This window comes from Strongylocentrotus purpuratus, unplaced genomic scaffold, assembly GCF_000002235.5.
Source record: "Strongylocentrotus purpuratus isolate Spur 01 unplaced genomic scaffold, Spur_5.0 spur5_scaffold_16, whole genome shotgun sequence".
Taxonomy (NCBI): Eukaryota; Metazoa; Echinodermata; class Echinoidea; order Camarodonta; family Strongylocentrotidae; genus Strongylocentrotus; species Strongylocentrotus purpuratus.
Genome location: NW_022145601.1, coordinates 9641034 through 9666679, shown reverse-complemented (window position 1 = coordinate 9666679; position 25646 = coordinate 9641034). Strand labels below are relative to the sequence as shown.

The 25646-nt window shown below is 36.2% G+C and overlaps 1 protein-coding gene across 6 annotated transcripts; it reads right to left on the bottom strand.

Moving 5' to 3' along the window:
* Positions 1 to 1736: 1736 nt before the first annotated feature.
* On the bottom strand, positions 1737 to 23457 carry LOC588747 (MORN repeat-containing protein 1; the record flags this gene model as incomplete). Of its 6 annotated transcripts, none has more annotated exon segments than XM_030986745.1 (12): positions 1737 to 2466; positions 3286 to 3396; positions 9097 to 9246; positions 11011 to 11164; positions 15235 to 15347; positions 15990 to 16213; positions 16672 to 16900; positions 17655 to 17751; positions 18457 to 18544; positions 19914 to 20004; positions 22759 to 22968; positions 23386 to 23457. In XM_030986745.1, coding segments are annotated over 12 exon segments (1709 nt in total), but the record flags the coding sequence as incomplete, so codon positions are not given.
* Positions 23458 to 25646: the final 2189 nt, after the last annotated feature.

Sequence of the window (25646 nt, the reverse complement as noted above, 5' to 3'; positions counted from 1 at the left end):
TTACTTTACCAAGACTCTGCCAAATTTATGATGATTTTGATGACTGCAGAAACTTGCATTACACACCATTACTTACATGCTATATGATCAACTTTTCTGATCCATTCCACACCTGTTCTTTCACGATGCAATCGCATTACCAGAACTCAAGTTTATCTTTAAACTTGCTCTCAACACACCGTCTTCAGTTTCACCCAATCTCTCACTCTTTCTCCACTACAATAGTACCCCCATTGCTCTCACCTTTTTATTCTGTCTCTTTCCACTACACCAACCCTCTCCTTTTTTCTTTTTACCATGTCTCTCTCTCCACCATCCCTCCCACTTAATTGCTCTCTCTCCTCTACCCACTCTCTTTACCCCATCTTTCAACTCTGTTTCTCTCCTCTAACCCCTCACCCCCCTCTCTCTCTATTCTACCCCAACCATCTAACTTCTCTTAACTTTTCTTCCTGTGTCTCTCTCCACTACACATTCCACTCTCTCTCTCTCATCTGCCCCTGCCCCTGCCCCCTCTCTCTCCCCTTCCAGTTTGTATATGTAGTGTGTACAATACTGCATTAATGACAACGTGCAAATTCATGTACGATTTGCATCATTCCTGCTTTAATACTCATCCTTTACTTATCATAGTATACAAACATGGACTAAAATTCCCATATATAAACATCAGTAAAAAAACAACACAGTTACAATATGGACCATAGCGTATATATTGAGAGATAGTTGTGACATGCGCACACACATGAGATCAATTCATGGAGTTCCAAATAGTTCTCTCTAATAGAGATTGTATGTAAAAGGGAACTATTTGGAGCTCCACGAATTGACCTTTGATCACGTATGTGTGTGTGTCACAACTATCTCTCTCAATATATGGATAACAAAGCAGAGAGTAACATGACACTTTGAAGAGGATAATAAATCAGGGTGATATATTAAAAATAAATAATCCTCATTATGTTTAGAAAGTTGTACAAATATGAGAGCACAATTAAGTCAAATATGCTTACTGTTCCTACTCATCTGAAGGTGTATAACAAAAAAGAAAAAGGACAGAGTATTTCAGTAAAGGTTAAGTTTGTTTTTCGAGCGGGATGTCTGGGCAGGGTTTAAATCTGGACAATGGCACTAAATTCTACACTGTTAACATTTACTGCTATAAAATACATGAAGGCAGGAAAGAAAAGGGAGGTAGTACAGAGTACAAACAGAAATATTAAATCTACAACCACACACAATCATGTGGAAGATAGGTATATTAGTTATTTACAGATAAATATCCTATTGTTATATATATATATATATATATATATATATATCTTTCATATACCATAAATACATGTATAAATTCATTTGGCATTATTAGGTCCTGTACTTTTAACAACTTTCAATAAGTGTCCCCATTGAAAGTTAACAGGTTGTGCATTGAAGAGTGGTTTTACTGCAAACAGTATATATACTCTTACTGGATGACTTTGGTCACTTGATAATTTCAGTCAATCAGCAATTTTACATAGGAGACCTGAATGCAACAGCATTTTTTACCAAAATTAAATTTAGCATTGAAATAAACTTCCGAAGCCTATTTCTGCAGAAGTGTAATAAACTGTTTAGATGCACATTTAACTGAATTGAAGAGTATATTTGTGAAAACATACACAGTTCATTGCCTTTTGCCACAAATCAATGGGAACCTGGAAATGGACACTTACACGCGGGAAGTAAAGAAAGTAACAGTTTTTCTTAAAATTAATGATCTGCTGCTGACTGAAGCGCCCTCTACAGGCCACAGAAGTCACAACTCTGCCTTTTATTTCTGGACAAAGCAAGTCTTCACTTTCATACCATATTTCTTCAAGTGCCTTTGCAGCAAATTTTCCATGAGCGCTTCACAATATCCATAGCAGGTGGTCCATCTCTCTTTGGAAAGTATCTTTGCTTCAGCGGGGCGTTTCACAAAACTTGTCATTAGTGACAAATGAGAGCTTTTGTTATAAGCTACTGAAATCCTTGCTTCTGATTGGTTATCAACAAATTTGTCACTGATTTTTGTCATTTGTCATTGAAAAAAGGCTTTGTGAAACGGGTACCAGGATCCCTTCGGTTCAGAGGCACTTCTTCCAATCACATGTCAATGAGTGTCTTTTGTTCAACAGAGGATATGTCATCTCTGTCCGTCTGTCAATCAATCAATCGCCACCTGCAGCCAGTTTGGTGCTGGACTTTGAATCTTTCTTGGACTTTGTCACCTTCTTGGATTTCTTGGGGAAGGCCATTTCTGTCCGTCTGTCAATCAGTCGCCACCTGCAGCCAGTTTGGTGCTGGACTTTGAATCCTTCTTGGACTTTGCCACCTTCTTGGATTTCTTGGGGAAGGCCACCTTGGCCAGGCAGAAGGCAGTGGGGAGACGGAAACCAAGGAACGGAGGCTCTGTGATGTCATCGATCAGGATAACGTACTCACCTGTGGGTAGTGGGTAGAAATCATATCAAAATGAATTGAAATGAATCACTGGAGATAACAAAATAGCTTTGCCACTTGACCCATTTACTTTACATTTTGTTTACCCAAAGGAAAAACCTGAAAAGAAAATTGACATGCCCCTTCAAGGTTCCCCCTCCCTTGAATTAGGCAGATCATGGCAGAGAAAGATGATGAAAGTGAAGTTCATTGATAATTTTTGTGTCATAGGTGACAGTAGCAATTGCAAATTGACTTTAAACCAAATTTAAATGGTTTGACATGACAATTAAGATCATGAAATGATTAAAGGGGCCACTGCTACCCCATCTATTCAGTGTTATCTATGTTTGCTTACCGTATTGGGATATCCAAGGTTCATCAGCAAATCACACAAAATGACTTTATTTTTAACACTTGTTTAAAAAAAGAAAAAAAGGGAACATCTCTGTCCACATGTACGAAGATACCCTTTCCTCTTTTGGCAAATTTGTAAATCTAAATAGCCCCCCCCCCCATTTTTGTTTTTTCTTGAAACAATTTGTACATGAATTTAGTTCAATTAACACTTAACACCCCTCCCCTTCCTCCTCCACTGCCCCTTTCTAAATGATATTATAACAACATTTCTGTGCCCCATTTCAGAAAACCTTTTTCAATGACAAATGACAAAAAACAGTGACAAATCTGCTGATAACCAGTCAGAAGCAAGCATTTCAGTAGCTTATAACAAAAACTATCATTTCTCACTGATGACAAGCTTTGTGAAATGGGGCCCTGTTCGTGGACCCGTTCTCAAAGGTGAGCAATCACTACACTGACCTGGTCTAGCATATCTGAGGTCACCATAGTACTTCTCTCTCTTCGCTTTGCTCAGCTTGAAGTCCTTGAGCTTGTCCACGGTGAATTGATCTGATTTCATGTTGATTTCATCTGTAGGTTTAAGAGTCGAGAGCAAATAATTATTGAGAAGGTCAAGTTCTTTTTGAAGTGCAAAATAATTTGTGAGCGCTCTCACTCCTTGAAATGAAAATACTAATAATAAGAATAGTATGTCCCACAAAAAGGACTTCTTTTGAAAGGTTCTCGTATTTCAAATATGAAAAGAACAGAGTTTAAAATTTGGACCAAATTCTGGCGCCACATTTGATTATTCCTACATATATGTACCGACAATGTATTGGTGACTTTACTCGTGTACAGTGCTTTTGATTGTTAGAGATTTTCAGACAGGTTTAGAAAATTTGATGAAATTTGTATGGTTCCAAAGCATTATGGTAAACAATCATCCTAATTTATTATATGATTAATAATTTAAGAATAACTTTAGAAATGGTTTCTTTCATAATTAAATAAAATTGCGAACAGCGTTGTAATGAAAACATTACCCTAAATCATTGATTGATATGAGAATATATTATTTGGGCTTTAAACAAGTGGAATGAAATCTACAGTGATGAAAATAACCATGAATGTGTACATTATGTGTAAGCTCATCGAAAAATAATGATGTTAAATCATATGTTCGGTAAGAACTACTAAATATACAGCTTTACATTTGAAAGTTTTTATCTACATTATTTGAACAACAAATGGTTTGGATGACATCATAATGGGAAGTTGAGTAAAATTCACAACAAGCTTGTAGTCTAAGATTCAAAATATGTGAATAATAAACAAATTCAAAACATAAAAAAGATGAAGAATACATCAAACTCTAGCACTAAGCATGCACAGAGTACACAAAAATAAAAACTCTTAGGGCAAATGTTCTACATGTAAAATGCAATATATTTGCCTCCTATCTGTGTATATTTTCTAACTCGAGAGACAAATAAAAGGAGAGAGCAGAAAGGAGAGAATATTTCTATATTTTTAATAGAGAAGGTAAAATTATTTAGATTTGACAGAGAGATAGAAACAGGACAGAAAGGTCGAGACATGAGAGAGAGGGAGAGAGAGAGAGGGAGAGAGAGAGAGAGAGAGAGAGAACAACAAAGAGGGGGGGGGGGGAGGGTTAAAAGAGAGGAAAAGAAAATTAGCTAGAGACAAAGACAGACAAACAGATAGAGGAAATTCATTTGGAAACAAAACCACTGTAACTTCTCTCTGGTTGTATTTTGCATGCATATTCATTTATTATTATTATTATTATTATTATTTTTTTTTTTTTTTTGGGGGGGGGGGGGGGAGAGGGGTGCTATTTTCTCTATAGATATTTTTATGGTATTTCTTAGAAACCTAGAATGTTTTTCCTCTATTTCCTTCTCTCTGATCTCAGTTATCTTGACTCAGGAAATAACTTCAAGAATAGCACTTCTTGAAGTAATATCCCTAGTCAAGATAAGTACCAGTAAAACAAAAAAAAAGACAAAAAAAAAACAAACACCTTAGGACTCACCCAGATTTCAAATTCAAGAAAAACATGCAGTCGTAACAAAATGAATTACATCAAAATAGTGGTATCCTTTTACTACAATTGATTGCATATTATAATGCTGTATATATAGTGCTGAAGCTTTACATTGAAAAAAGGAATTTTGGCGCTGAAACAGGAAAAGGAATTTCTTTCTAATGAAGCAGTTTATAACACACAGAAAACAACCATGAATGAATATATTCTAATCTAAAGAACATATTTTAATCAGATAAATTTTGAGGTTCATTTAAAACTAAAATAATATATTATGGGCTAATGTAGAATGAAACGATGGGTACATATTTTCTAATTCTAAATCAGATAAGTTAAATTCAGACATGATTATAAATAGTTATACTAAAAACAAAAGTAGCTCTGCCAAAATGAGATCAAAACATTTAGAGTGGGTCATGGTATTGAGTATAAAAACTATGCACATGTACATCAGGAGCAGATTTAGATTTTTTTAAAAACAAAAGGGGGTCTGAGTTGGGGCACAATCTCACATATTTTTTCTTGTGGCTTTCAGCTTTAAAATTTGAAAGGAGGCACAATTTTGTCTTTGTACAGTTAAGATATGCCACTTTATATTTTTCCAAAGGGCATCATGGGCAGATTGTGCCCCCCCCCCCCGCACTATAAAACAACAAGCCCCTGATGTACACTGAAGTTCATAAAGTCATGATTGAGTAAACGTAAACTGAAGTAACATAGATATATATATTCTAGAATGAACAAACAACAAATGAGAATTTTTTATGCACAACATCAACAAAATTTCAGTTACCTTCGTCAGCGCTGTCTAGATCATTAACAAACTTGAGTGCATTGGAAACAAGCACTGCAGAAACGGTGTAAACATGCAGTCAAAATGGGTTAGGTGAAAGCACGAGGGCCGGTATTCAATTCCATAATTTTTGTTAGAAGTATTAGTATTTTAGTCATTTTTTAGGTTAGGTAAAATACTTACGCTAGAGCCAACTTCAGTATTGAATTGAAGCTTTTTGTTAACTATTTTACCTTTTAAGACACCTCCCTAGCTGAGTTAAGCTAATTATTTTGAAGGCCTTGCTCGGCAGGCCTGTGACATCACAATGGTTATCAGTAAGTCAGCTTACTTCGATGTGAGCACGAGTGTAAGACATTTTACTTAGCCAAGCCAAATGCAAAAAGGAAAAATTGACTTAATACGCGAATTGAATTGAATACGGCCCAAGAAACATAAAATATGAATGCAGCTAAAAACATTTATGCTATTAATAACATGCATTTCTATATAATGTAAGCATTTGCAGTTCTTTTGCAGCAATCTTTCAGACAGTTGGCTTCTTTGTGAAGGTCTTTGGAGCATGACAAATAAAATCAACTACTTCAATGCGTTTATGGCGACAGAAAGCAAACAAACAAAAACATATTTCCCCCATTTTGCTTTAAAACAAAAACTAAACTAAATGCCATGCCAATGATGTTCAAGGGATCAAAAATCTAAAACTAGAAAATACGACCTATGTTGCAAATAAATGTTGGAAAAAACAAAAACACAGCAGATAACTGTCATAAACACTGCATGAATACACTTCATTAGACAAATTAATTCACAACTAATTCACACTTAAATATTGCCAGTAAAACATTATACATGTACCATTTCAATTCGTATGAAGGCAATTTGCAAAACAGAAACCCCTAAATGGGCAAGTTTAACCAAAAAAAATCTTAAACTACACGACTACTCTACTTCACATTTAAACATTGCAAAGAAAACATGATAATACATGTGTCTCAATGTATGTAAAGGTAGTCTGCAAGAGAATCCCCTAAAAAGTAGGGCAAGTTTCAAACTAAACAAAAACATCTTCAAAAAAGGAATGTTTGCACATTGCTTACCAAGTAGACAATGCACAGTACATAGCGGGAATTCATTTTTGCCATGGCGACAATGAAAGCATTCACAGAAGAAAGAAAATTATGCATGAAAAAGTGTGATCCTAACGGTATTGATGAAAGAACTTGGTGTTGTGAAAGAAAACTCTAAGATAGCATGTTTCGTTCCTTTTCTGTTACCATTATGTCTGCATGGAGCTGACTGATGATTCAAAGGTCCTGCCGTTTTTTTCTTTTTCTTTTCAGGTTAAGCATTTTAGTACTGTAGGAAGTTCATACTGTCAAAATGTCAATATTATCTGAAGTTTTCTCACTTGGAAAAGACATGTCTTCCTCATTTACGTTCAAAACAAGTTCATGACTGTGAAATTCAATGCAAATGAACATTGTTTGCACAAAGATAAACAAGGACCTTATAAATATGTCTCATATACACACATCTCAGTGAAATCACCATCTCCTATTCAGGTACAAATACTTTTGTAAAATCTATTCAATATAGTACATGTAATTGCTAAACTAAATTATCTTTATTTAATGAAATTAGTGTCAAGTTCTCTTTTTTGTTATTATTGAACTATTTTATGCTTAATATTTGTTGTACATTATTGAAATTATGACAATGTTAGTATCAATTGGAGGTATATTAAAGAAATCTTTTCAATGGTTCTCGAGGTATCCTGGTAACAATAGGTGACACAGACAGATCGACAGCCTGGAAACATGCCTCTGGCGGATCAAGGCATGAACAGGATTCATTAACACAATACTGGAGGGTTGGGGTTCAATTTTATGATGGGTAAGAACAAACTCGAGGTATATGAAAGAAATCAGATATAATATTCTATTTATGAATAACGAACTTCTATATTAGAGCCAATTAAGTTGGTGCAAGATGTAGTATGTTTAGAGTGCAAAGACAGGAGCTAGGGTCTGTGTACAAATGTTATTCTTAGGAATCGTACGAGAAAACTATTTTAATCTAGTGACATCAATGATACAGGTGGAGTTGAAGACCTTTAAGTTTCTTCTTCTCTTTGGACTCTCCCCCCCCCAAAAAAAAAAAAAAAAAAAAAAAAAAAAAAAAAAAAAAAAAAATAATAATAATAATAATACCCCCAGTAAATAAATAAATAAATAAAATAAATCTAAAAAATAATAGCAGCAATATCTCAAATACTTAAGAAGAAGTAGAGTTTGTATAATATTTTTAACCATTAAATTCCTGACATGGTTTGAAAACTGCTGCACAAACTTTATGGACCTCAGTGCTTCAATGAATAGAACATAATTCAATGAAATAACTGTCTCTTAATAAGAGCTTGAATATTTCCTGTTTAAATTTGGAGAATATGCTCGATAACAAGTCAAATTTAAAGCAATAACAATATCTGTGCGAATCAAAGACTCGGTGTCAAATCTAACTGTAAATATATGCTACAAATATATCATACAATTTGCATAAAAAAGACATTGTTAAGAGAGTGATATAGGTGGGGAAAACGCTTTTGGGAATAATTCACCCTTAGGCTGGATTTGGATACAAGATAAAAACAGTACAAAATCTGTCCCTCTGTTGGGTCTTATCCACTGCTCCTATTTAACAAGTAATGCATTTCATCCCCTTGTCACAAAGTTTTCATCCTGTAAAATCACTTGCAAAGTGTTTAAACTAAAAATCTTTCCAGAAAACAGTATTTTCCCCCTTTATAATAGTTTTCCTTAAAATCGTACATAACAATTTCCAACCAACTATGCAACCATCGCAAATTTCCCCTTTCAACAAGTTTTCCTTTGAAATCATTTACAGAGCATTCAAATCCCATTGAACAAGTCATGCATCGACCTTTCCTCAATTTTCACTGTTTTCCTTTTAAATTATTTGCCAAGCATTTACATTCCGTGTGACAACAAAATGCATATCCCCCTTTTCACCAGTCTTTTGTGAAAATCACACGCCAAGCTTTCAAATCCAATTTGACAAACAATGCAATTTTCCCCACTTTTCACCAATATATCTTTAAAATGATTTGCTGAGCATTCAAATCCCATTTTACAACAATTAATGCCTTTTTTTTCCTCTGTCCCTGTTTATGAAAGTATTATCTTTTGATGGCCTTTTGAAAGAAAAACAAAAAAAAGTGCCACCTCGGCTTGTTGGGTTAGACATGGGAGATCGGGGCCTCTAGAAGCGGCTAACTGCTTCTAGCCCGCCAACGCATTAAACATTCTATTTTGTGCCAACTACACACAGCAAGAGTGCACGTGACAAAAACAAAACCAAAAACCAGGGCCTGGGCCCGAAATAGAAGTTGGTGCAGGAAGCCTACCTATACCGGGTGTTCGTGTCTCGCGATATACGCTAGGCGAAGGAGAAGCAGCCGCGGGGACCCTGCCGCTCGGCGTGCGAGAGGCAGAGCGGCCCTGGGCGCTGGGCGAGGGAGAGACTAAAGATTGCTTGCCACTAGGCGTGGGTGAAGCTGAGAAAAAGGTCAAAGGTCAAACGTTGGTGAGGTCTATCAGAAAACTAGTTGATTGAAACACAGAGAAAACTGGTGCTATACAAAGTTCAGGTCCATAGACCTGTTCACATATGTGTCAAAATTAAATGTCTACTTCTTCTACCACACAAAAGCCTTGTTGATGCTTTCCCTGACATATCAACAAATAATAAGCAAATGTTCATTCTTCCTACTCAAAAGAAAATAGCAGGTGATTGAAGAATTCAAAAAGAAAATCATCAGAGGCACGCCATGTATGGGTGGAACAGCCAGCCATGTAAAATTCAAACACATATGTGAACCAGTCTAGTCTACAAGATCAAAGAAAACAGTATGAAAGTACTGTTGAAGAAAAGAAACTGAAGCATCACGATCGAGATTCCTTCCCACTACTATAACCATGTCAATAAGTAATTGACATAGAAATAAATGAGTGTAAGCTAGCATATACCGAATAGTCCTGCAAGTGCTTTGGTCGCTAGTAACTGCAGGGAAACCTGTATATAGGATCACTCAAGGGAGCCAAGAAAAGTGGTCTTGTTAGGCAGGGGGTCTTATGTACAGGTTCCTTTAGTACATATTTCAACAACAAACCATTTTCAAGCGAAACAAAAACTGTGGACTTTATAGACAGGCTGTTGTTAAAACTGATCTGACTGTACCAAGTATAAATATTAGAAATAAATCAAGTTGCTCTATTAAATCTATTACCTACAAATATTGAGGTAGATAATGTTAGAGCACAAAGTTGCAAAAAATGATTTAACCATCTATAAGTTTACATTACTACATCGGCAACATTGCCATATATATCTCATACTTGTCAGCATTAAAAAAAACTCCTTATGCGTATTTGATTTTATCAAAAAATATCTACAGAAAATGCACTGGGATAAATTTACGAGAGCGTCTTTAAGCTTGGTTTAACAAAACAAAAAATAATAACCTGTATTACAAGTCTGTTTAATAAAAGTTAATTAATAACTTCCTTCCTAATCTTACAGTGTATGAACAACTAGAAGGAGGATTTTAGAAATCAGAACGCCAAAACAATTAATGAGTCTGGAAATGAAGGACTAAAACAGATATAGTAAAAATTGGATATAGTTTAAATCCCAATCACCAAGTCAAATAGCTGTGTTATTCGTGCCTCTGAAACCCCCACACCAAGTTTCTCAAAACAAAACAAAAAGAAAGAAAGAAAGACAGACCGATATGAAACATACCCATGTTAATTAGTCCATAAATCAGAGGTGGAGTATATACCTCAGTCACTCCACCGAACTGACTCCTCATCGACTCCAAACCAACATATTTTTTGCCATTTGGCGTATTCCTTGTTTAGTCTGTTGTGGGTCTGGGGATGGTCTTGCTGGTGTGACTTGGGTATTTTAAAGGGAGTGTATCATGACGAGACTATGTGTCTTTCTCGTGGCCCTACTCGACTCAGAGGCCAATCGGGTATAATACGGCTACGGACGACGTAAACGCAGCATTCACGTGCATGCAAGATATGCGAAACCGAAGCGCGAGGAGAACTTCGGTCTGTTTCGCGAACGCTAGCGCTCGCTGACCCAGTCAATTAAGTCCATTCGTTTACGTGCAGTTGTCCAAAAGGAGACGTACATGTAGATGGCGTTAACCAGTATTTGCCATGATACACTCCCTTTAAGTGAGTTATAGAATGTTCTGAAATAGAATTTGTTAGACGACGTGCAAGGTTTGATCAAGTTTAACGGTCACCTATGCTTTTGTTCAGCTTGGCTCCTACCCTCAGCTGGTTTGCGAGACCGGCCGTTTTGGAGTTCTTGGCCTTCTTCTGTGCTTCTTCCTCAAGGGTGATGTCAAGAATGGAGAATGGTTGATAGCCGAACGGAGCAGGAGGCAGCACTACATCCTTGGGGTGTAAAGGATAGGTGTCAAAATGCATTGGCTATTAGCACTGTAGGTGTAAAATAGGGTTGTCAGGTATTTACAGTCCTTCATTAAAGCCCATCTGCACTAGTTTGGCAGGGGGGTTAGACCTCCCTGTAAGGTCACTGACAGGTGGTTATCTCATCAAATCAGCTCTTAATTATGGTAACATAAGAAAAAGAGGATCATAGTGGACCAACAGGCAACGATTAGGCATTGTTTGCTATATAGAGGGCGCAAGTAGCTATAAGTAGTGCAGTGGGGCTTTCGTTTGAGGCCTTGGTCAGTGTTTGTCTAAACCAAGTTGTAGCTAAGAGCAGGGAGGGAGGGGGGGGGGGGGGGGGACGAGATCCTTCAATACACTGGGTGTTAGCACTGGAGGTGTAACATAGGTGTCATCCCTTTAAGATCAACACCATTCCTCTGGTGCTAGAGCGAGAGCAAAACATTAGCACAGAAAGTGTAACAGATGGGTGTCACGAGTTCACTATCAGCATTGATCTTTTCAGAACACTGGAACAGAATTTTCTTTGGTGCCAGCACAACATTCTTAAAGTGAAAAAGATAATTATTAATTCTATTACAGCACTGTAGGTGTAAAAATGAGTGTCATACATTCATGATCAAAACAAGGTTTAATGGTGAGAATGTGGGTACAGAAATTCTTTCCTCCTTTCTGGGCTTCCTCCTAAAGTTCCATGTTGAGGGCTAAGAATAATCGGTGACCTAAGACAGGAAAAGGGAAGCACTGTGTCCTTCTGATAAACTCACGGTAAGGAACTTCAAGGGAAAGATATTTCAAGTCAATGTTAGGTCCGTATCTGTGAGAAATGGAAAGAAATAAAACGTTAATTAATGGTTCAACTTTCTTCAAGCGTAATGAAGAGATGATGCAAAATTAAACATCAGTCCGTGGGCCTAATAATGAATAAAAAAGTTAGTACATCGAGATATAATAAATTAGTACACCTTATTCATATCAATACAATGTCCTTATGGTATGAGGGACAACCATTGAAGTAGCAAATTTTGGATACAGAGTTATGGAATATCCAACAATAGCACTCAGTACTTGTAGTAATATATATAGATGTATCATAATCCATACACATCATCAATAAGCCGATAATGAACAAGTGATGTGTAAATTCACATTCCATGCTAAACAAGGCATTGATGGGTGTAAACTTGTTTATTTCAGACAATCAAGTTCCTAATGTTTGAGACAAATTCACATGTAATTCATTTGATGTCATCAATGGACCTTTAATTTATACATATGGGTATAAGAGTAAGCCACTGAATTTTAGAACTAAACCATGTCTCAGGCCTTAAATTTCATATTTTTAGGGCAAGGCCACTTTTCTATAGGGCACATTCCTATATTACAGCACAAATAGGAAGAATTGGAAAGGGCACAAAATATCTCCAAGGCCAATGAGAGGGGCATTGAGGCCAATCAAAAGGGCATCCACAGCCATGGCCATGGATTAATTTAAGCCCTGATGTCTCTAAGACAGTGTCTTTTAAAGAGTAAATGAAATATTAAACCTACTCAAACATTCAAACCCTAACCTTTACTACTGTAAGTGATTTTTCTCTTTTTTGAAGGAGACGAGGAGGTGGGGGGGGGGGGGGGCGGTCAGCTAAAAGGACAGACACCACGGTAAGAGGCAGTACATACAACATTCATATAATTTAGCTTTTCTATCCTGTAAAATTTCAATTATGGAAAACAAAGTCAAATTTCAACAGCTATACAGTTTAAATCGCTAGTAGCACAATCTATCACACCATTCTTTAAATTTCAAATATAAATATTTCTACATCATCACTTTTCTAAATCTTACTCTTCAATCGAGACGGATGCCAATATCATTACCTCACTAGCTGTACAGGAGTACCACAAATACATTTTATATATATACATGTATATGTTAAAAGTACCGCTAGTGAAATTGAGACCAAATAGGTTTGTTCAGATATGACGCGGTAAACCGCCTCTAAAGAGCCACCGCCTTTTTAAAACCTGTAAATGGATGGCTACTGCACGCAACAATGGGTCAGTGACTCTGTGTTGTTAGATGCAGAAATGTGAGCTGCAAATGGGACAACTTTTTCTTTCATGCTAAAGCAATTTATAAGCTTTAATGGCAAACACGTACAGCTTGATAAACACAAAAAATAATTTCACAATTTAAAAAACATTTCGTACAGAGCAAACACTCACTTGATAAATGAAATACTCTATTCCTGTCAAGCATAACACCCATTTCACTAGTTTGGTGTAGCGCAGTATTACATATGTATACTGTGCTTTTGTGATACAATATTAGCAAAATAAATAATGATTTCATGCAATATATAAGTGATTATACTTGATTGCAAAATATCACGAACAAACTACATAGTATGAGAATTGATATAGCTGACTCTTTATAATATTTCACTGCAAGTACATGTGAATTTATAGTAGCAACAAACAAAAGCAACAATACACAAAGTGAGTATATTTATAAACTGTAAAATATGTCATGCAGAAAAAAATTAGTTTTGTATACATTTAAATAAAAGGGAAATATAATGCTGTGTGACACTTGAAGCACAGCAGTATTTCTGGCAGCATGCTAAATATATTTGAAAAAAGGGAAGTTCAACATGCACAATGATTAGCATGTAAGTATGAATATAAAATCATTATGCACGAATAACTTTAATAACAAGCTAACAAAGCAAATTATTGAAATTGAAAAGGTGAAGGATAAAATCAATGGGATGACAGTCTAATACTGTGCCTAAAATATGAAAATAAAGTTTCCTGAAAAAAGGAAAAAAAACAACAACAACAAAACAAAAAAATAGTTTGTTTTTAAAAACAGGAGAAAAATGTGCACTGCTCTAATTTGTGGATGAAAGCAAGAAATATCTGTAGTAAACAGAAGACGTCATATATGTTTGTACATATACAAAAGGGAAACAATTCTGAATATAAAACAATTTGAACATTGTTAAATTCAATTAAAAAACTGCAACATGCAAATTCTGAACTAAACAGCTACAGCAACGATGGAAGAGCATGAAGAGATGTGTGAATGAAAAACTGCAGGAACTACGCAGCTATGAAAGTTGCAATGCTAAAATTGGAGAAAGGATGACAACTTGAAGGAACGAAATCTACCTGTAGGGGTTTCCCCCTCATGTTCAGATGACGTCATCATCTTGTTTACAGCCTTGCTCTTCTTTCTGCCCTTGTCAAACTCAGCCATGACATAGGGTAAATAGACAGGGGAGACGCCGGGCAGATAAAGGTTCTGGTTGGTCAATTATTTATTGTGTTGTTGTCATGGTGATTAGGTTGTATGAAAGGAGTAAATGACCACAATGAACAAGGGAGAGTAGATGTAAGAGGGGTGTTTCAAATTTGATTTTAATAATCAAGGAAGAGATGGAAATAAAATGGGAGAAAAATCACTGGTTAACAAATAATGAATTCAGTAATTTATACATATTATCAGTGATGTAGGAACAGAAGTTTTTCAGTAAAAAACATCGTCTTAAAGTTTTACATGAGGTGATGTTGAAATGTTAACAAATCATCAACAATGTCGTTCACCAAAAGCAATGTTAAGAACCTCTTTCATAGCAAATAACCATTTTGAAATTCACCTATAGAAATTTGTTTAATTGCGATCCTTCTATAATAATTTTGTTATGACCTACCGGTTCATGTATTTCAAAATTCCATGGCCTTTCAATGAGCTCAATCAATATTTTCTTTCAGATATACTTTGTAGTTTTTACATATCTATAAATTTCTTAGATTTTCCAACACCTAGTACAATGGTTGTGATTCGCATGTCCCAACAACCATTGTTCTGTAGACAATATTTGACACAAGCTGAATTCTTAACTTAACCCTGACTTTAACCCAAATGCAAAACTAACACTTAGGGTGTATCTCTGACAAAATAAACCCCATGACAAATGTCATCACAGAAAATATGTTACAGCACTAATACTAAAGGAAGTTTAGCATGCATTCATATATCTTACTAAAAATTCTGCCTTTCCTTTCTCCACTATCCTGTTATCTACTGGAGGTGGGAGGGGCGACTCTGAGATCTCTTCTCCTGTCATCTCACTGGGGGCTACTGTTGTTTCAGCAGCTGGGTAAAAAAAGAAAAAAAAAAGTAGGTTAATCCAATCAATATGGTTCTATGACAAATGCGCAGGCTACAATTTATCTAGAGTGAATATCCTGAACTTACCAAATTCATAACTTTGACTCTGACCCTAAAAATAATGCTATACAAGAGAGAAGAGAAGAAAAGAAAAGAGAAGAAAATAGAAGAAAATAGAAGAGAAGAAAAGAGAAGAAAAGAGAGGAAAAGAGAAGAGAAGAGGGAGAGAGAGAGAGAGAGAAATATAGCAACCCCCTAAAACAACAAACAAACAAAGGAAACAAGAAAAAGAAATCAGTCTTTAGAAAGACAAGGGTTTTTTTTTTTAATACTTTTTTTTTCTTCTTTGTTTTTAATGAATAACGCTTGTCTTATATTGATATTCAAGAGTAATTTTTTTGTACTGGTCTCCGAAACCAAGTATGATCGATTTTATTTACTAATCTGATTCCAACTTTAACCCTGGAACCAACACTAAAACCACATCTAAGCCTAAGCCTCACCCTAACCTAACTTTAAACCCAACCACAACCCTAACTCTACCCCAAATCTTTGATGAAATATAGGCTGGAGCAATTGTCATCGGGAGTGAATGAGGGTCGCTAACAATACAATACCGCTGCGTACCTGTACTAGGTGGTACTTCAGCGCTTGGTGCGACCTCTGGTCCTAGATCTGCCTCTCCTTCCCCATCCTCCTCCAGCGTTACGCTGACGTTATCTGCCGTCATGGCGTCCGTTACAACAGTCAAAGCATCTGTAGCAGCAGTCGAAGGCTTCAAGACAAATTCTGAGAGCTTCTCCTTGAGGTTCTCATAGTCTGTGAGAGGGTACGCTACAATATCGTAACCACTTAAAGAGAAAAAAAAGGGAGCAGTTTAGGAAGGTCAAAATGACTTACATGAGGAGACCTCAAAAATTAATAATTTTATTTATAGGCATTATTGATTAAATTTTTAAAGAGAACATGAATGTGAGATTGGGAATACATGAGGTAGCTATCATCAGTGATCTTTAGTAGTGTCTCTTATTTACAGGATTTTTTTTAATTTTTAATTTTTAATTTTTTAATTTTTTTTTTTTTTTTTTTGGGGGGGGGGGGGGGGGGGGGCTACAAACTGCGATATGTCAGACATTTTATCAACTGCATATGGACATTGCACTAAATGTAAGGGAGATCAGTCATCAACAAAAGGAAAATATTTTGACATAATAAATATAAAAATGATGATGATGATGGTAACCGTACACAGTTTCGTGCATGAACTACACCAAAACATTTCCATGAGATATAAATAAAGGTATCTTACTACGGGGTCGGGATGGGAGTTTCCTCCATCTCTTCTATCAGGTCAAAGAGAGGCATTCCTTGGTTGGGGAGGTAATGCTTAAACCCGGCGGATATCCGTAGTCGACGGTTCTGCTCGCAGTCGACGACCTCCCCTTCAGCGGTCCTGATCTCCACCTCGATGGTGAACGGCTGGCCCTGCTGAAGCTCGATCACCTGCTCGCCCAGGATTACGATCTCGGCTGCTTCTTCTGCAAAAACCAATCAAAACATCATTGTCCCAAAAGAATATCTCACAATAAATACATATTTCTCTTCAATGATACAGAGACATGATTGAATGAAAATAGAAATTAACATTCAGTAAGATTTCAAAAACAGGATATTTTTTTTATTTGCAATTCATAATGTCACAAAAGATTATCTCAAAATAAATACGTAAGTCTCTTCAATGATACAGAGACATGATTGAATGAAATAGAACATCTCCTAAAATAACATTCAGTAAGATTTCAAAAACAGGATATTTTACATGTCCTGATTTAAATATGTAGTATTGGGAATTTGGGGTTGGTTAAGAATCCTTTCAAAGTAACATAGATTACTGAAAAAACAGAAAATTTTGTGAAATACAAATTTCATTAATGTGTCACTTGTGATTTGATCATTTCATGGTATGAAACTTTCATTTATGAATTTACTACGGTAAAAAAAAAAAACCTACAGCATTCTACCATGTGTATATTCAACAAATGATTAATCTTTGAATCAATTGCCGGCATACTTTTAAACTCATTCAGCAAGGTAATTCAGATATTTTTTTTGTCAATAAAGAAGCCTATATGAGTAGCTTTTGCCTTATCTGCAACAGGCAAATTTTAGGGTGTGAGATTTGTGTATAATCTGCATATGAATGAAACACATATACAGATCACACATATAAAGATCTCAAACACTGGGATCAATTAAGTCACATTAGAATTCTTCTCTAAGCTAGCAACTTACGTGCGGGTTTGTTGTTGATCCACATTCCTTCATATACCATCCCTGAGCAGTGTATCATGGTGCCCTGTCCGTTATACATATCATTCCTCCATTGACCCTGTCATTAATGTCATCAAAATAATGTGATTTCATTAAGCCATTTGTAAATACTATCTGCGGCGGCATCGGCAGATAAAGATCATCTCTGATAAAATTGTAAAACCCATCGAGATGGATACGTGCTCATGTTATGTAATCATTATTCATGTGTGCACCTACGGTACATTCTATGATACAAGAGGGCAAAAAAAAAGCTTTCCATGTGATAACTATGAAATGGTCTATTAAAATCAGTCATCTCAATTTTTGTTCCCATCTTTCCTTGGTTGTTATAAGAGAAAACAATGGCTAAAGTCATCATTATCTAGCAATTTATCAATTTAATGAAGAATTTCAAAATGTATTTGAGGAATACCAGAAACAATTTTACATGGTAGCCTTGTATTATAATGAGACTAAAATTGAACCAAAAACTATGCTATGAGATCTTATTTGATGTTTTAATGATATACTCAGCACATAACCTCTTCTGTGGATCAAATTGCATATATTGCATGTCCCCAATCAAAGACTTTGAAGTGAAACTAGCTATACATTGATTCCATGATCATGATCTTTTTTCAAAATGACTGAGAGGCCATCAAAAAAAATTCATGAACATATCAGTTTTTTAATAATTTTGTTGTTGAAAATATGTTGCATTCTAACAATATTAGTAGCGGTTAAGGAGAATGTCTTATCAAGATTAATTGTATTTCCTTACATCATATATTGTTCCATCGTGGCAGCGTAACTCTCCACTTCCCTGTCTTCTGTCCATTATCCAATCACCAATATAGCGATCGTTATTCCTGAAATGAAATACAAAAATTAAACAATGCAAACCCATATGAAATAACTGTATTAAAGATTCTATGTCCCTTTTGCAGCCAACATCTAATTCTGTAGAACTTTGCAGGAATTATGAATATGTCATGTCATGTATGTCCTACATGTATCTGTGTAATTGAAACGTTAGCAGTGTCCAAGTATTCAAATTATGCAAGGAAACCGTTCACCTTCTAGAATTCCTTGTCAGACACTATTGAGTGACTGACTGACATCTTTTTATCTTTGGTAATAAGATACATAAAATACCATTCGGTACAAGGGTCTAAAAATCAGACTATTACTTAGATGATTGCAATCACTTATGTCGATTTGACATCAAATGGTCATTATATTTCCTCAAAAGCCCTTTCAAAACTTTTCGTTTTGAGGGAAGTTCTAAGTAAGTATTGTCTTCTAAACGCCATTGGAATTTAACCTTTTCATATTTTTGACCTGCAAATGGGACAAAGTACCTTTAAAGGGATAGTTGAGTTCTGTTGCAGAGGGCGCTACACAAAATAATTTTTTTGTGAGATAATGAAAAACTGAGTTTCAAATCTGAAAGAACATAATATTTAAATGACAAAATCATCTTTGTTTGATCAAAATGGGTTCAGAGACGGCTGAAATATAACGATTTCTAATACTTGTGTAACCACCACAAATATTAGATATTTTGAAAAATTTGAAAAAAACGTTGAAAAAAACGAAATAACGCCTTTTACGTTGTATTTCAGCCAATGCCGATGTTGGCTTTTTTGTTGGAATTTTCGTGTTGCTTATATTTCTTATATATTTTTAATTAAATAATTATTTAACGGTCAGCGTGTTTTTTTTTAAAGTGGAGCTGAATTGGTATGATCGTATTGGCTAAATTTCACACATTTTCGGGTCTAAAATTACCTTCATAGCAATTTTAGGTTCTAAAAGGGCACTATAAATGTCATAGATAAGAATAAGAGCAATAACCATGCACTTTGAAGGCATTTGCGGTCTGAAAACAGAACTCAACCTTCCCTTTAATGATAGACTGATTAGATTCCAAATTCATGATTGTCAAATCAAAGATCATACAAAATTACAAACAAAATGAATTCTAAGTATATAAGTTACTTGTGATAATGCCACTCAAATCTAAGGGGAATCTGATGTAGCATTGGTTGGTCACATCTTTTCATACCCATAGAGAAACAATGAAACCAGGGCCCTGGGAACGATTTTTTCATCGGGGGTGCTGAGATATATATACGTGCTGTGCACCCCCTGAAAAATTTCTGGGGGTGCTTCAGCACCCTCAGCACCCCGGCTTCCCAGGGCCATGTATGAAACATGAATTATTTGTATACTTACACGTATGTTTGTGATCCTTCACCATGTCGGATGTTATTATGAAAGGAACCTTCATAGTGAGTTCCATCAGAAAGCTTCAATACACCATGACCTGCATACAAAAATACAAAGAAAATGACAGATTGTCTTACATCACAGCTTCAAAAATATATTTAAATAATGCATCCGGCACCACCTCCAGTGGGTGGAGGCATTAAAAAGAGAGATAAAAATGCAGGTTCATGAGCTTGCCATTTTCAAACGTGTACTCATCTGATACCACAAGTGCTGAGAAGAAATTTTTCAATTCTCATACATGTACAACTCTGCTAAAATGACCAATCAAAAAAGTCTTTACGAGAGGTGTTATGCTCCCATTTTTCATGAACAGATTAACTTCAGTTCCAGAGAATGATTTTTTTTTTAATCATCAAAAATTTAAAACTCATGAGGTCTCTAATGAGAGTTTTCTTTCTAGCTCTCTACATTGTGCATTTGATGTGATCATTCTATAGATTACTTTCTTTTAAGTTTACCTATTTTCTAACTGTAATCCTACATGTAGCTCTTCCCATAGGAAAGAAATGAGCCTGCCGCATACTCCTGCGGCAGACTTGCCGCAGATCTGCCGCAGACCTGCCGCAGACAGTCATCTTTTTCACATGCAAATTAGTTTTGCCGCAGACCTGCCGCAGACCTGCCGCAGACTTGCCGCATACTCTTTCAGTATGATGAAGAGTCTGCGGCAGGTCTGCCGCAGACTTGCTGCAGACTTGCCGCATACTCTTTCAGTATGATGAAGAGTCTGCGGCAGGTCTGCCGCAGACTTGCTGCAGACTTGCCGCAGACTTGCCGCATACTCTTTCAGTATGATGAAGAGTCTGCGGCAGGTCTGCCGCAGACTTGCCGCAGACTCTTCATCATACTGAAAGAGTATGCGGCAAGTCTGCAGCAGACTTGCCGCAGACTTGCCGCATACTCTTTCAGTATGATGAAGAGTCTGCTGCAGACCTGCCGCAGACTCTTCATCATGAATATTCATATCTCATATAGACCTGCTGCAGACCTGCCGCATACTCTTTCATATCCAGTACGTGGCAATAGAGTATGCATGTAGAAGAACCAGTGATAAACTGATTGATACTTCATAATCGATATTGGTAATATCGATATTACCAATTAGGTAATACCAATATATATCGATATTACCAATTAGGTATATTCTATTCTCAATTGTATTAACTTCATCACTTAGATCATTTGAGGTGTATTCAAGAGTAACATTTAAAGTGACACAGGCTCGTACACATATATATACTAAATATGTATATTGTTTCTTGGTTAGTAATCATAGTTTCTTGGTTAGTAATCAATATATCTATTGCTAAAACGTGAATGTAATTGTAACATGATCAGACAAAATAATCTATTGGTTGATAATGGCAAAAGGAAAATAGAAATCACAAAAATGATGTGCATTGTCTTAATTTGCTTAACAAATCATGATAAATGTATTTTTCTGTCACACGTGTAAAGTTATAATGAATATGCATGAGATGATTGGTTTCAATTGGCCCTATTAGACTTTAATGGGATTTCAATTGGACCAATCTGCCCCATTAGACTTTAAAAGGTTTTCAATTGGTTTCAATTGGACCAATTGAATTCCAACTTCAGGCCAATTGGGGTCCCATTAAAGTCTAATGGGGCATATGGGCCAATGGGGCCAATGGGCCCAATTGGTCCAATAGAGACAATCTGGACCAATCGAAACCATCTGAAGTCCTATTGAAACCTGTTAAAACCTATTGAGACCAAGTGAAAATTCAATTGGTGTTCAATTGGTTTCAATTGGATTTTCGTCTTGGGTAGTTACAACAAAAAAGTGAGTTAGTGGGGCTGAAGATAAGATCACATATGGCACAACAAAAAAGTTTTAAACAGTCCGTTAATTCCTCAGTCTCCTCTTATGTAATAAATTCCTCTTATGGTACCAGTTGAACTTGAAGCAAATTGTTTGGTTTGACAGAAGCTAAAAAGACAATTAACAGTGCTAATTAACACAGGAATTTACAAGATCATGGGCTCAGCCTGCAACCTCATATGGTACTGCATGTCCTACAAAATGGCCGCCTATAGCCTTGCTTCAGACTGTATAATTTCCCACTTTTCTGTGGCAGACCTGCCGCAGACTGTTCCTGTGGCGTACTGGTATGCCGCAAGTCTGGAGCAAAGTTTCGCCCTGTCGCAGACTGTTCCTGTGGCATACTAGTATGCGGCAAGTCTGGAGCAAAGTTTCATCCTGCCGCAGATCTGCCGCAGACTGTTCCTGTGGCATACTAGTATGCGGCAAGTCTGCAGCAAAATTTCATCCTGCCGCAGATCTGCCGCAGACTGTTCCTGTGGCATACTAGTATGCGGCAAGTCTGGAGCAAAGTTTCATCCTGCCGCAGATCTGCCGCAGACTGTTCCTGTGGCATACTAGTATGCGGCAAGTCTGGAGCAAAGTTTCATCCTGCCGCAGATCTGCCGCAGACTGTTCCTGTGGCATACTAGTATGCGGCAAGTCTGCAGCAAAATTTCATCCTGCCGCAGATCTGCCGCAGACTGTTCCTGTGGCATACTGGTATGCGGCAAGTCTGCAGCAAAATTTCTTTCTGCCGCATACTTCGGCATAGTTGTCGATTGCTGGTACTAAGAGATTTATTTTATTTTATATATTTCATTTTGTGCATGACAATAAGAAATTCAATTCAATTCAATGGCTTACAAGAGACAATCAGAGAAAAGCACACTGTACAGAGCTATTGGGCAAGCACTTGTGTAGCACTTAATCAAGAAGAGAACATGAAAACAGTCTACATACCCTGTCTCCTATTATGTTGCCACTCCCCTTCATACGACCCGCCGGGGCCATAGGTCATGACCCCATGGCCATGCAGCTCCCCATTGTAGAACTGACCAGAGTAGGTGTTTCGTGTAGTGGCCCACTTCCTGTAGCCGTGACCTTCGATCTCCCCATTGATGAACTCTCCTTCGTAGAAGCTACCATCGCTCATGAGAAGTTTCCCATGCCCTATATACAAACATAACAAAGATTATACAGCATTGGTACTGATAAAAATGATTGATGGTGTTGATAATGAAAATAACAAATATATGAAAGTAATAATAAGAAGAAAAAGTAGAAGAAGAACAAGAAAAACAGAAGAAGAATAATGATGATGATGATGACGATAATGATGATGATGATGATGGTGATGATGATGATAATGTTGATGATGATGATGATGATGTTGATGATAATGGCAACATACAACAAAACCAGTTATTCTCGTCTATTATTTCATAATCTCTATACAGTACATTATATAACAAACACTAATTTCAGAAACAATATATATTCCATCAAAGAGCGCACATTAATAAAGTAAATCTTTGTTTCAACCTTCATGTAATTTTAACAATTCTATTTACCCAAAGAATCACTTACCATGTTTCTTGCCTTCTTTCCACTCGCCTTCATACGTGAAAAACTTGTTGGAATACTTGTAGACTCCATACCCTGTACAAGGAATAAAAGGGAAAGTTTGTTATCTCTTTTTAAAGGTCAAATTCAGGACCGATGATGAAAATTATCAGCGCCACATATGCAGTGTAGTTAGTCTTGTATACATGTACATGTGGTAGGCCTATAGCGGAGGCAACGAGCGGCGAAAGATCTCTAAGACTCTAACTAATGATATTTTTGGCCAGAATCTACATTATTTTAATCAAGTAACCATTCAACAGAAAGCAGAGAGAGGGACATATAGTCTGTGATTATCTGTCACAGTCACATCAAAGTCTTTGATTTGAACATCATTTTGTTCGCCTAGAGTACTATTACTGGCCTGCTAGCTGCCTGGTCCCTGGCCTAGTCCTAAGCTAGACTAACTGTCTGGGATTGCTGCTGTTATGACTATTGTTTACATGGCTCTCAACACAGGCAAATTAATGCATCCAAGTAAGGCTTGGTCATAACAATATTACATTTCATAAATCACCAAGCCCATAAGGTAGGGAGGCCCACTGTGAAAATCTGCCATTTTGAAATTAATTAGGGGTCATTTTATAGTAACCTTACTTCAAACTGAGAAGAAAAGACATAACTGAATTATTTTTTTCTTAAAAGTAGACATTGTCATTACGTTTTATCAATTAAAAAAAAAAGCACCACCCCCTCATTTTATGATTTTTTGAAACCATAAATATTTGCTTTCCCCTATACACTAGAGCCCTAATCCAATAGAATCTTTTTAAAAACAGATTACCTCCTTGTGATTCAAAAGGCTCTATTTCTCTGAGTCTGAAGCCTGTGAAGGGTCATCTAAAATCTGTATAATAAATTTCAGAGAATATCGATCCACTAAATCAATGGCACTATCTAGGGTCTACATGTATTACGTAAATATTGAATAATAAGGTACATGTAGGTAAGGTAAGGTATGGTATTTATTCATCAACATTTCGCAGCCAATGGCTGAATTGCATGCATGATTTACAGAGATTTGATTTTAAAAAATAAAAAAACATCATATTTACAATTCATTATTTAACAAAATTCAAAGACAAGAACCTCAATTAAACTCATAAGGGAAGAAAGAAAGAAATAAAGCAAATATGGAGCGAGGAGATAAGGAGAGAAGGAAAGGAATGTTGAGAGAGAGGGAGTGGAGAGAGAAGAGGAGAAGAGGAGTGCGAGGGAGGGAGAGAGGGGAGCGTGAGAGAGAGAGAGAGAGAAGAGAGAGAGAGTGTATGAAAGAAGAACAAAGAGAGAGAGAGGAACACAAACACAGAGCTGGTATAATATAAAACAAATTGAAAATGTAATTGAAAAAAGTTATTTCATCCACGTAAGTGGGAATGCACTTCAAAGGAATTGATTTATAAAAAGTAGTTTTGAGGCAAGAGTAAATACATTTCCACAAACACAGAGCTGGTATAATATAAAACAAATTAAAATGTAATTGAAAAGTTATTTCATCCAAGTTAATGGGAAAGCACTTCAGAGAAATAATTTTGAGGCAAGAGTAAATACATTTCCACATTTACAGGCAACATTCAAACATTACTCTCCAATTCACTATTTTGTGAATTCTAAAACTGTATGTTCAGGTTTTCAGCATTAGAGTTCAACAGTTTGATAATTTGTGGCATTGCACTATTTTTCTAACGTTGTGTCCTACACTTTAGTTCTCGTAACCTGTTACTGTGTCTTAATTGTCTGTTTGATGATTATTGATGATAATTTTGAGCTTTCTGTTTAATAAAACAATGCTTTTAAAACTGTATCTTTAGAGGGGAATTCCTTGTAATACAGCAGAATCTTCGTGGGCCTCCCTACCTACATGTAAGGTTCGGATTGAGTGGACCAGACCTGCCTCTGGAGTTCAAAAACTTTATTCATTAATCCCCAAAATTGTATTTTACTGACAAAAATTGTATTAAAAAAAAAAAAAAACTGACTGTTACAGGGATTCTATGCCTCTTACAATTCCTACATGTACATGTACATACAGGAAGAATTTCTTTAAATGGATTCATTGGTTGAATGATTATATGCATGATTTCGTCATGTTCATGACTGGTGTGTTCGATGAACCAATCCATGAACATCCAAATTGCCAATGTGATGCTTGTATTGTAGTATAATTTACAGGACAGAATGGGCTTTTGCCCATTCATTCTTTTGTGTCTCCTTAGATCAAGATT